At 37.9% G+C, this 12047-nt stretch overlaps 1 protein-coding gene across 4 annotated transcripts in view; it reads left to right on the top strand.

Moving 5' to 3' along the window:
• Positions 1–12047, top strand: part of USP24 (ubiquitin specific peptidase 24) — a 149917-nt gene that overhangs the window by 91072 nt on the left and 46798 nt on the right. For all 4 annotated transcript variants that reach the window (XM_082615335.1, XM_082615336.1, XM_082615334.1 and 1 more), the window contains exons 33-38: positions 25–120; positions 240–468; positions 1173–1332; positions 2209–2364; positions 4525–4595; positions 5273–5433. In XM_082615335.1, coding sequence (XP_082471461.1) covers positions 25–120; positions 240–468; positions 1173–1332; positions 2209–2364; positions 4525–4595; positions 5273–5433 — 873 coding nt within the window. The remainder of the gene's footprint in view (positions 1–24; positions 121–239; positions 469–1172; positions 1333–2208; positions 2365–4524; positions 4596–5272; positions 5434–12047) is intronic.

The raw sequence follows: 12047 nt of genomic DNA, 5'->3' as shown, positions 1-12047 counted from the left end.
CTTTTTTTTTTCTTTTCTTTGAAGTTTGGTTGTAAATGTCATGCAGAGGGATTCCATCCCATCAGAAGTAGACTATGAAACAAGGCAGGGAGTTTATTCCATCTGCCTACAACTTGCAAGGTATGTAAATATGTTGCGTTAGTCTCAGAAGGCAATTCTTGACTTTTTCTTCCAAATCCCATCCTTTAAAATAGTATGAAATGACCTTGACTAAGCCTAGCTTTTTGTTTCCTTTTAAGATTTTTACTTGTGGGACAAACATTGCCGACATTATTAGAGGAAGACCTCACCAAAGACGGCATAGAAGCACTTACTTCTCGCCCGTTCCGAAATGTCAGCCGGCAGACAAGCAGGCAGATGTCCTTATGTGGTACCCCAGAAAAGTCATCCTACCGACAGCTGTCAGTGTCTGACAGGTCTTCCATTAGGGTTGAGGAAATCATCCCTGCTGCTCGAGTCGCAATACAAGTAAGTGATTTGTGTATTCAAGAAATATTAAGTACCTCCTATTTAGAAGGCACTGGTGGTGGTATGCAGGTATAAAAATTACTGACATGAATATTGCCTTCAAGAAGCTTATGGTGAGTAAGAAAGAAGTCACTAGTGCAGAAATAACTGTAATTCAGGTAGAAGATATCAAATGTTATAAGAGAACTACAAAGACAAAGCATTCTACAGGCTGTGAGAGGAGGTGGAATAAATTACCTTCATGTGTGGCTATCACGGATGATTTTATGTAGGAGGTGGCATTTGAGCTACGCCTTCAAGACTAGGTAGGGATTCAATATACAGAGATTAACATGGAGAGAGGATAGTTGTTCAAGCAAAAGGGAGGGCGTGAGCAGTTAGAGAGAAAGCCAGAGCCTGTGTGGGTGGTCACACAGTGGTTCACATAGGCCAAAACGCAGAATGTGGAAGAGGGGAAACTATGAAAACAAAATTGGTGATGGGTAATTTGAAGCCAGAACATGGAGAGTAGAGTTCTCTGTATTACAAGTAGCAGAGGGGTAGTGAAAGTCTTTGAACAGTATGGAAGCATGGAAAAGACTATCTTGTGGATGATCTTGGAAGGAAACGAGTCTCAAAACTGAGACCAGGGGGAGGTTATTGAAGTCAGCGGGATGTGTTCAAGTACTACCTTTTCTCACAACACTCTTTCCATACTTCCTTAGACAATGGAAGTCAGTGATTTCACGTCTACTGTGGCTTGTTTCATGAGATTGTCATGGGCTGCAGCTGCAGGACGGCTTGACCTCGTTGGGAGTAGCCAACCAATTAAAGAAAGTAATTCTCTGTTTCCTGCTGGAATTCGAAACAGACTCAGCAGTTCAGGTACTGATTAAAAAGGATAAAGTAATTAGAATATTGGGCAGGAAGTAGCTGTAAGAATCATCTTTGTATAGGTTGTTCAGAGTCACAGAAAGGAGAAAGCCTTTTCTCTTGTTTTTGAGCATAAGCTAAAACTAAATGTTTCTGAACATCAAGCTAAACACTCTAGATTTGTGCACATTCAAATATGCATGTATGCATATGCATACTTCATTTATGTATGTCATACTAAGAGAAAAAAAAAAGGTTATAAATACAGAATATAGAGAAACCAAGCAGAGTTTTAGCTTGCTGAGTGTAAAAGTGTAGTGAGGCCAATAATTGTGGCTGTAATAAAAATTCATCTAGAATTTTTACCTGGAAAAATCATTTTCTTGGTTTGGCCTGTTATTTTCTGTTAGGCCTTTATAAATAGCTTTATTTCTCAGCTTCATTTGGTTTCCCTACTCAATCTATGTGTGTGGATATACCTCAATATTAAAAAGTTTTTAAACTGTATGACATACACACAGTAAAGGGCAGAAATGCCAAATATGTAGGATTTTTAGGGTTTTTACATATGTGTAACCCATCTAAATCAAGATAAGGAACACTTCTAATATCCCAGGACTCCCACATGGCTCCAAAATTGCAATGTTCTTACTTCTGTCACCTGACACTAGTTTTGTCTCATAAACATATTTTTTAATGGTTCCAAATGTGTTTTAAGTACAAAGCAATGAGGTTCGAATCAAGTGATTGAGTCTCTCTTGTTTCTTAGCCTAAAGTGTCTTCTTGAACTCTTTACTTTCACTTGAGGATTATGGGACTCATTAAAGGATATTATAATGTCAAGGGTCCTGTGGGATCCACAGTAACCTTCTGCTTGCCTGTTTCCAGGAAGCAATTGCAGCTCTGGAAGTGAAGGGGACCCGGTAGCCCTGCACGCAGGCATCTGTGTGCGGCAGCAGTCCGTGTCCACCAAAGACTCACTGATTGCTGGAGAGGCTTTGTCTCTTCTTGTTACGTGCTTGCAGCTTCGGAGCCAACAACTGGGTATGCAGGAGGCTTACTTGCCATTCATCTCTTTTAGTAAAAGGCCAGGTTTCTGTTAGGAATTATTTCTGTCCCTTCATAGATAAGGTCATGTTAATAGAAATGGCAAAGGGGAAAGTTGGCATGTGGAATAGGTAAGAATAGTGCTAGAGTACTTAAATTCTGAACAGGTATTTATTGAGCACCTTCTATATACAAGGTTCCACAGTAGATGTTACAGGGCAGTATGTCTGCTCTCCAGGAGCTTACCATCTAGTGGAGGAATTAAAACAGCCCAAAGCTGTATGTCATAAACTATAGAAGTAGAATTATATATCAATTCCTAAACTGATAATGACTCCAGTATCAAAAATCATGAAACTTAAGATTTGCCCTTTTGTCTTTATTGTTGGTTTTGGCAAATGAGGGCTGTTGCTAATCATACTTTTAACATTAGACACCTCAGGGCTCAGTCCCTCATCTCTGTCTGCACTCATTCTCTCCACATAATCCCATCCACGTTCACAGCCTTAAATTCCCTCGGTGTGCTGATAACACTTAAATTTGGCTCTACGGCCTGGACCGCTCCCCTGACATCTCCACTTAGATATCAGATAGACTTCCCAAACTTGACATGTCCAGAACTGAACTACTGGTCTGGCCCATTACCGCCCAAGAGATTTCCCATCTGAATTGATAGCAGTTTTATTCTTGGAGACATCCTTGATTCCTTTTTTTTTCACACCCTTCTAATCTGTCAGCACATCCTTCTTCAAATTCTATCTAGATTCCACCCCTTAGACCACCTTCACTGTTAGCACCCTCTGACCCGTCATCATCTCTTACTTGGTTTATAGCAGTAGTGCCCTGACTAATCTCCCTGCTTCTGCCCTTGCAGTTTATTCTCCACACAGTAACCAGAATGGACCTTCTAAAATGTAAGTCAGATTGTATCCCTCCTCTGTTTAAAACCTTGCAGTGGCCTCTCGGTTCACCCTGAGTGAAAGCCAGGTCTTTCCTAAGGCCTGACACCATCCACCCCCGTGACACCTGTGTGCCTTCCCCTTCTCCCGCTCTCCCCTCATGCACCGTGCTTCAGCCACCCTGGCTTCCTGGCTGTTCCCTGACACTCAGGCACATTCCTGCCTCAGGGCCCTTGCACTGCCTGTTCCTAATTCCTGGTATGTTCTTCCCCTGCCTTTTTTAAAGAAATCGCAACCCTTCTCTCACCCACCATCACCTAAAACCCTTTATTTTTTTTCTATATCACTTGTCACTTTATAGCATACGATATAATTTCTCTACTTACTGTGTTTATTGTCATTATCCCCTCCCCAACTAGATGGTAAGCTCCGTTAAGAACAGAGACTTTTGTTCATTTTGTTCCCTACTGAATCCTTAGCACCCAAACACTGTGTGATGTGTAGTAGGCCCTCAATAAATACTTACTCAGGGATGAGGTCTTAACAACTCCACTTTTAAAAATTGTACCAACACATCAGAGCCCTATTCTTCACTATTATTACTGATTCAGACTGCCTGTTCATAGAATTGGTGATCATTATGTATTTAGTATAACATCCACACTCATCATATAAGATGTCAAGATAAGCATATAGAAAAAGTTAGATGTTTATGGGACAGTTCAGTAATGTAAGAAATGATTTACTTTGGGCAGAAATGCTTTTAAAGGCTTATATATGAAAGTAATTTATTATGAAATGCTTTTGAGCATATACCGTACTTTTAGTTCGATTTTCCTGCAATTGTTTAATTATAGAGATATTTTCAAATCAAGATGAAAAAATTATAACTTCAAGCTTTTTTTTATCATTTGTAAGTTTATTGTGGGGTACGTTATTTTATAGTTCACAAGTATTGATAGTTTTATCAAGGCAAGACATTTATTCTGTAACTGGTATGCACATGGCATCATGCAAAAATGTCCAGGTGTGAAGATGACCAAGACACAGTCCTGCTCCTGAGCACCTTGGGCTCTCATGGGATAGACTCAGAGACGTGGGTGCACTGGGAGGCACTGAATTTGATTCTGTGTGGAAGAAGAGATGATTTCTAAGATAGTTGAGCTTAAGAAATTATTCAGAATTTTTGAAATTTTGAAAATGTATTTCCTAACTTATTTTCCTCCCCTGCTCCCATTCTCTTTATTCTTACCATTAGCATCTTTCTATAACTTGCCCTGTGTCGCTGATTTTATCATTGATATTCTGCTTGGATCACCAAGTGCTGAGGTAAGGATTTTTTACTTTATAAAAAGCCCCTTTGGTCCTGTTCTGCGTGGGCTCTCTGGATACCTGTGACATTGTGGGGAGTATAGAAGGGATGGTGTTTAGTCCTCTCAGGGAATCAGACAGAAAGGCCACAGAGCACTCTGAAAGCAAAGTGACCATTTGGACTGTTGCCCTCCTTTCTGTTCCATATTTCACTGAAAGTTAAGAGACTAGCCGTGTGATTAACTTATGTTTGTTTATAAAAAAATCTTACAGCCAGTGTTCAGTATCCATAGCTGGCCAAGGCAGCTAGCATTAAGCATCAACAAGTTGGTCAAAATCAAGAAAGACCAACCTCAAGCCATGAACTTTCATTAGATTTTATAATCCTCATTTTTGTACATGACCTTGAAAGTTAACTTTGAGGCACTTGTGGAAGAGTTTTTTCCTTATTTTCATTTACAGTAAATTATAAACCTATTGATTACAGTACTAGAATAATTTGGGAAATTAGTTCCCAGACTACACTTGTTTTAAATTAGCCCTAGTTTATTCAGTGTAAACTTTACCATTAAAGATTGAAATACTCAAACCCTTACAGCATCCTTCACAGGTGGACTTTGGAGGAAAATAATTTTTTCAGCAGTCTGTAAGTGTTGGTTGATGTACTTCCTTTGCCACTAAAAATGTCATTTCAGATTCGCCGTGTTGCCTGTGATCAACTGTATACTCTTAGTCAGACAGATACTTCAGCCCATCCAGATGTGCAGAAGCCAAATCAGTTTCTCCTAGGTGTAATTCTCACTGCTCAGCTGCCTCTCTGGTCCCCAACTAGTATTATGCGAGGAGTCAATCAGAGGTACGTAAAGATGAAACAGTTCACATCATACAGAAAGAGAATGATGATTTGTGTACTGCTCCCCCAGAGTCCACAGTGCATGATTGAGATGATGGACTTTCTCCTTTCCTCTTCCAGCATTTGTACCATGAAAGAGGGCATTTCAGGTTTTCTCCCCATTCAGGACAGAAGAGTTAGAAGAAACATTACCAGGCTTTCTTCCTCTCAAGCACCCCAACTCCCACCTCCGCTCCTCTTGGTCCCCCTACCCCAGAGAGAAAGAGAGAAAGAGGACTCACCTGGTGGTTGAGAAGCCGCATGATTCAAGCCAGATCACTGTGTAAAGGTCCATGTCCACTTGTACCACTTGTACCTCACTTTCTTAGCTCAGCCTACTTCATAACTCCATGTCTAGAGGTACTAGGGTATCCTTCTAGCTTGCTTTCTTGGTTTTATACATGCCTGGGCATGGAAGAAGGCTTGAGGTCCAGGCTCAGAGAATGACTTGAGTAAATCCATTCTGCCTGCCCCATCTTGTCTCCTTAGGCAAGCCTGCATGCAGGGGTGCCCCAGTGTAGGCCCAGGCTGGGAGATCAGAGATCCCACACTGACCTCAAGTTTAAGCCAGTTTCTCTAATTCAGCTTTACCAGCGAGCCCTTGCTCTGGGGCTTAGAAGTTGCCACAGAGATTTGTGAAATCAATATGAATATGCTTTACAAATTAGAGCCCTTAGAGGGAAGAAACGTTAGAGCTACTCTAAACCCCTAACATATAAGCGTCCAAACTTAGGCTTTTTTTTTTTTTTTAGTGTGGTAACATATACATAACGGAATGTTTAACATTTTTACCACTTTTAAGTGTACAGCTCAGTGGCATTAAGTGTATTTACAGTTTTGTACAACCATCTCCATCATCCATCTCCAAAACTTTTTTAGCATCCTAAACTGAAACTGTGTACCCAGTAAGAAGTCATGAGATAAAAGACTGATAAGGTTGACTCCATAAAAATTAAAATTTTCTATGTGGAAAAAAAATGCCGTAGAGTCAAAAGTCAGTTAAACTGACTAAATAGATTTATAACGTATATGACAGATAGAAGGCCAATTTTGCTAATACATGTGAAGAGCTGTTATAAACCACAAAAGACCAATAGCCAAATAGAAAAATGGACAAAGGAAATGAAGAGAGACAGTTCAAAGACAATCATGGAGATGATTTTTTTTTTCAGATTTGCTAGATTTTTTTTTTTTTTTGCTGCGGCAAAATATGCATAACATAAAATTTAGCGTTTTAACCATTTTGGGGGTATAACTTAGTGACATTAAGTACATACACATTATTGTGCAATCATCACCACTGTCCATTTCCAGAACTTTTTTGTCATCCCAAACTGAAACTCTGTTCCCATTAAACAGTAACTCCCCATTCATTTCCCGCCTCCCTCAAGGCACTGGCAACCACCATTCTACTTTGTCTCTATGAATTTGACTATTCTGGGTACCTCGTAAAAGTGGAATCATACAATATTTGTCCTTTGTATCTAGCTTATTTCACGTAGCGTAATATTTTCAGGGTTAATCCATGTTACAGCGTGGGTCAGGGTTTCATTTCTGTTTAGACTGAATGTATGTATATATCATGCTTTGTTTATCCATTCACCCACAGATGGACATTTGGTTTCCACCTTTTAGCTAGTATGAATAATGCCGCTATGAACATGAGTATACAAATATCAATTTGAGTCCTGCTTTCAGTTTTTTGGGGTATATGCCCAGAAGTAGAAATGCTGGGTCATATGGCAATTGTATGCTTGATTTTTCTGAGGAACCACCATACTGTTTCCACATTGGCTGTACTATTTTACCTTCCCACCAGCAATGTGTAAGGGTTCCATATTCTCCACATCCTTGCCAACACTTGTTTTCTGTTTGCTTTTGTTAATAACTATCCTGATGGGTGTGATGTGCATCTCAGGGTTTTGATTTGCATTTCCCTAATGATTAGTGGTTTTGAATATCTCATTGTGCTTATTTGGCCAATTGTATATCTTCTTTGGAGAAATGTCTATTCAAGACTTTTCCTCATTTTTTTAAAATTTATTTTTATTTTACTTATTTTTTGGCTGCATCAGGTCTCAGTTGCAGCATGCAGCATCTTTCGTTGTGGTGCGCAGGCTTCTCTCTAGTTGCGGCATGCGGGTTTTCTCTCTCTAGTTGTGGCACACAGGCTCCAGAGCACGTGGGCTCTGTAGTTCATGGCATGCGGGCTTAGTTGCCCTGTGGCGTGTGGGATCTTAGTTCCCTGACCAGGGATCAAACCAGCATCCCCTGCATTGGAAGACGGATTCTTTACCACTGGATCACCAGGGAAGTCCCCCTTTTCCTCATTTTTAAGTTAGGTTGTCTATTTTTTGTTGTTCTTTATATATTCTGGATATTAATCCCTTATCATATACATGATTTGCAAACATTTTCTCCCATTCTGTGGGATTTCTTTCACTCTCTTGATAGTGTCCTGTGATATGCAAAAGTATTTAATTTTAATGAAGTCCAGTTTATCTGTTTTATCTTGTTGCCTGGGCTTCTGGTGTCATATCCAAGAAATCACTGACAGATCCAATGTCATGAAGTTTCGATCCCCTGGCTTTTTTTTTTTTTTGCGGTACGCGGGCCTCTCACTGTTGTGGCCTCTCCCGTTGCAGAGCACAGGCTCTGGACGCGCAAGCTCAGCGGCCATGGCTCATGGGCCCAGCCGCTCCGTGGCATGTGGGATCTTCCCGGACCGGGGCACAAACCCGTGGCCCCCTGCATCGGCAGGCAGATTCTCAACCACTGTGCCACCAGGGAAGCCCTCTCCCCTGGCTTTTTTCAGGGTTTTATTGGTTTAGCTGTGACATTTAGGTTTTTGGTCCTCTTTGAGTTGTTTTATGTATGATGTGAAGTAAGGGTCCAACTTTATTCTTTTCCATGTGGATATACAGTTATCTCAGCACCATTTTTTGAAGACTGTCCTTTCCCCACTGAATGGTTTTGACATCTCTCTTGAAAATCATTTGAAAATATATATATATATATATATATAGTATATTTACACACATACATAGATGCATGCATACATGTTTATTTCTGAGCTCTTTATTCCTATTCCTTGATCTGTATGTCTGGCTTTATGCCAGTACCTCCCTGTTTTGATTGCTGTAGCATTGTAGTAAGTTTGAGGTCAGGAAGTGTGAGTCCTCTAATTTTGTTCTTCTCTCTCAGAATTGTTTTGGCTATTTGGGGGTCCCCTTGAGATTCCATATGAATTTCAGGATGGGTTTTTCTGTTTCTGTGAAAGACATCATTGATATTTTAATAGAGATTGCGTTGAATCTGTAGATCATTTTGGATATTGGCATCTTAAGAAGATTGTCTTCTGATCCATAAGCATAAGATATCTTTATATTTATTTAAGTCTTCTTTCGTTTCTTCTTTTTTTTTCTTTTGTTTTTTTTTTCTTTTTTTATTTTTTGCTTTATAACAAATTTAATCAGTTATACATATACATATGTTCCCATATCCCCTCCCTTTTGCGTCTCCCTCCCACCCTCCCTATCCCACCCCTCCAGGTTCTTTCGTTTCTTTCAGCATTGTTTGTAGTTTTCACTGTACAAGTCTTTTGCTCCCTTGGTTTAGTTGATTCCTAAGTATTTTATTCTTTTGTTGCTATTATAAGTGGAATTGCCTTTCGTTTTTCATATTCTTTGTTCAATGAAACTGATTTTTATGTACAGATTTTGTATCTTTGTAACTTTGCTGAATTCGATTATTCTAACAGTTTTTTTGTGAACTCTTTAGGGTTTTCCATATATAAAATGATGTCATCTGCAAACAGATCATTTTATTTCTGTCTTTCCAATTTAGATGTCTTTTATTTCTTATTCTTGCCTAATTGCTCTGCTTAGAACTTGTAATACTATGTTAAGTAGAAGTAGTAAAAGTAGGGTCCTTGTTCCTGATTGTGGGGGAAAGCTTCCAGTCTTTCACCATTGAGCATGATAGTAGCTGTGGGGCTTTCATATATGGCCTTTATTGGATTGAAGTAGTTTTCTTACTCTCCTGGTTTGTTTAGTGTTTTATCATGAAAGGGCATTAAATTTTGTCAGTTTTTTTCTGTCAGTTGAGGTGATCATGGGTTTTTTTCCTTCATTCTGTTAATGTAGTATATTCATTGATTGATTTTCGTACTTTGAACCATCCTTGCATTCCAGGTATCAGTCTCACTTGTTCATGGTGTTAAATCCTTTAAATGTACTGTTGAGTTAGGTTTGCTGGAAGTGTACCCTCCTCTTCAGTTTTTTGGAAAGAGTTTGAGAAGGGTTGGTATTGATTCTTCTTTAAATGTTGGGTAATACTCACCAGTGAAGCCATCTGGTCCAGGGCTTTTCTTTGCTGGGAGGTATTTGATTGATTCAATCTTCTTGCTAGTGATAGCAAGCAATCACTATTTCTTCCTGATTTAGTCTTCCAAAGTGTTATGTTTCTAGGAATTTGTCCATTTCGTCTGGGTTATCCAATTTGTTTGGTATACACTTGCTCCTATACTGTCTTGTAATTGGTAGTAGTGTCCTCACTCATTTCTGATTTTATTAATTTGAGTCTTCTCTCTTTTTTTCTGAGTCATTTTATTAATCTTTTCAAAGAACCAGCTTTTGCTTTTGTAGATTTTGTGTATTGTCTTCCTATTCTCTATTTATCTTCACTCTGATTCTTAATATTTTCTTCCTTCTACTAGCTTTAGATTTGATTTGTTCTTCTTTTCCTAGTTCTTTAAGGTGTAAAATTAGGTTGTTGATTTGAGATCGTTCTTCCTTTTTAATGTAAGCACATACAGGAATAAACTTCCCTAGTAGCACTGTTTTCAAAAGCTACATCCCATAACTTTTGGTATGTTGTGTTTTCATTTTTATTTGTCACAAGAGATTTTCTAATTTTCCTTGTGATTTCTTCTCCAATCTGTCCCTGACTTTTTTTTTTAATACCTATATTTTCTAATTGTAAGTTACATAATCTTCAGAATTTTTTTGAACTGAGTTATATTATCAGTTTGCAGGTCTTCATTTCAGGATTAAATGTTTGTTTCAACCTTGATTATGTTCTCACGCACTCTCATGTATGGAGGTTCCTGGCCCACATGTCTAAGTCTCAACTTAAATATTATTTTGAAGCATCTAGCCTATTTTAATGTTATAAATTTATAAATAACAAAGAAGTTAAGATTTTTGTTTCTGAGATTAGATCATTGTGAGTGATTTATAAAACTTAAAAATTTAACTAAAACTTAAAATTACAGTTTAACTAAAACTTACAAACTTGCAGTTGACCATTAAGATTTAACCTAAATTAGATAGACATTAGCTATACAAACTTGCAGTTGACCATTAAGATTTAACCTAAATTAGATAGACATTAGCTGTGTATTTCTGGTCATGAAAAGTAAGTCTTTAGTGATGTAAAGCCAGAATTTCAGAGAATGATTTTTCCCTGATAAAGACATGTGGATTAAAAGTTATAGAAACTTCTTTTTTTGCCCTTGTACATTTTTTACTTTAGTATTCCAATTTTTCCTAGTTAAAAGTTTCCTAAAATCAGATAATCCTTTTATTAACTAGTTAGATCAGTGATTCTTTAGTTTAAATGTGTAAGCCATTTTTTAAGTAGTAAGCTGTTGTGCTTCTACTTGTTGTAAGAGTCAGATTATTTAACATAACTAACCATTAACGGTTTGATTTGTTATTAAATTCTTCTAAACTTTGGGAAAGAAACAGAAAGCGTTAAATGAATTTTTTAACATACACTCTCAGAGAAGCTCTTGAATGTAAAGCATTTAATTTTACACAATATTGGGTCTTTTAATTATGTGTTTTTATAATTTGAAAATTGCATTTCACAACTTTTTAATGCCCAAGTTTGGTACATATTTTCCCATAATAATAGTAGTGATGATAATTGCAGTTATCACGGGCTGATTATGTGCCACACAGTATGCTAAATTCTTTGCATACATTTATCATTTAATCCTCACAATGGCCAAATGAGTTTGGCAGTTTTATTATCCCCACTTTTTTAATAATCATAATTCTTGGTTCACTATGTAGTCTCATCATTAGTGCATTCTTGAGCCCTTTATGTTTGTGTATATGTGTGCACGTTTATTTCTAGTGCTCTAGTAAGCATTTTAGAAATCAGAAAACTGAGACAACTGAAATAAATTGTCCCTGGACACCCAGCTGTAAGTAGTGGAGCCAGGATTAAAAGTAAGGTCCGCCTGACTTTAAAACTTGTGCTCTTCACTTCTGTAATTGCAGAAAAAGCTTCATTGATCATCCTAGATAAAAGAATTTAGCTTTTTCTTCTCTTATCCACTTTATTTTGCTTCTTAGCACTTATTACCAGTTGACATATGTATGTATTTTTCATCTGTTGTCTGTCTCCTTTGTTCACTGTTCCCCTAAAACAGATCCAAGCATATAGTAAGTGCTTAATGTGTATCAGTTGATATTTGAACAAATTAATCAATGCATTATGTATGCAGTCAGTGTGTACATCATTACATAATGTGATAGATTTAGTAAGTTTTCTCTCTTTACACTATT

This window comes from Mesoplodon mirus (assembly GCF_964341445.2).
Source record: "Mesoplodon mirus genome assembly, chromosome: 3".
NCBI lineage: Eukaryota > Metazoa > Chordata > Mammalia > Artiodactyla > Ziphiidae > Mesoplodon > Mesoplodon mirus.
Note: the sequence above shows the minus strand (reverse complement) of the source record. Positions and strands in the feature narration are given on the sequence as shown.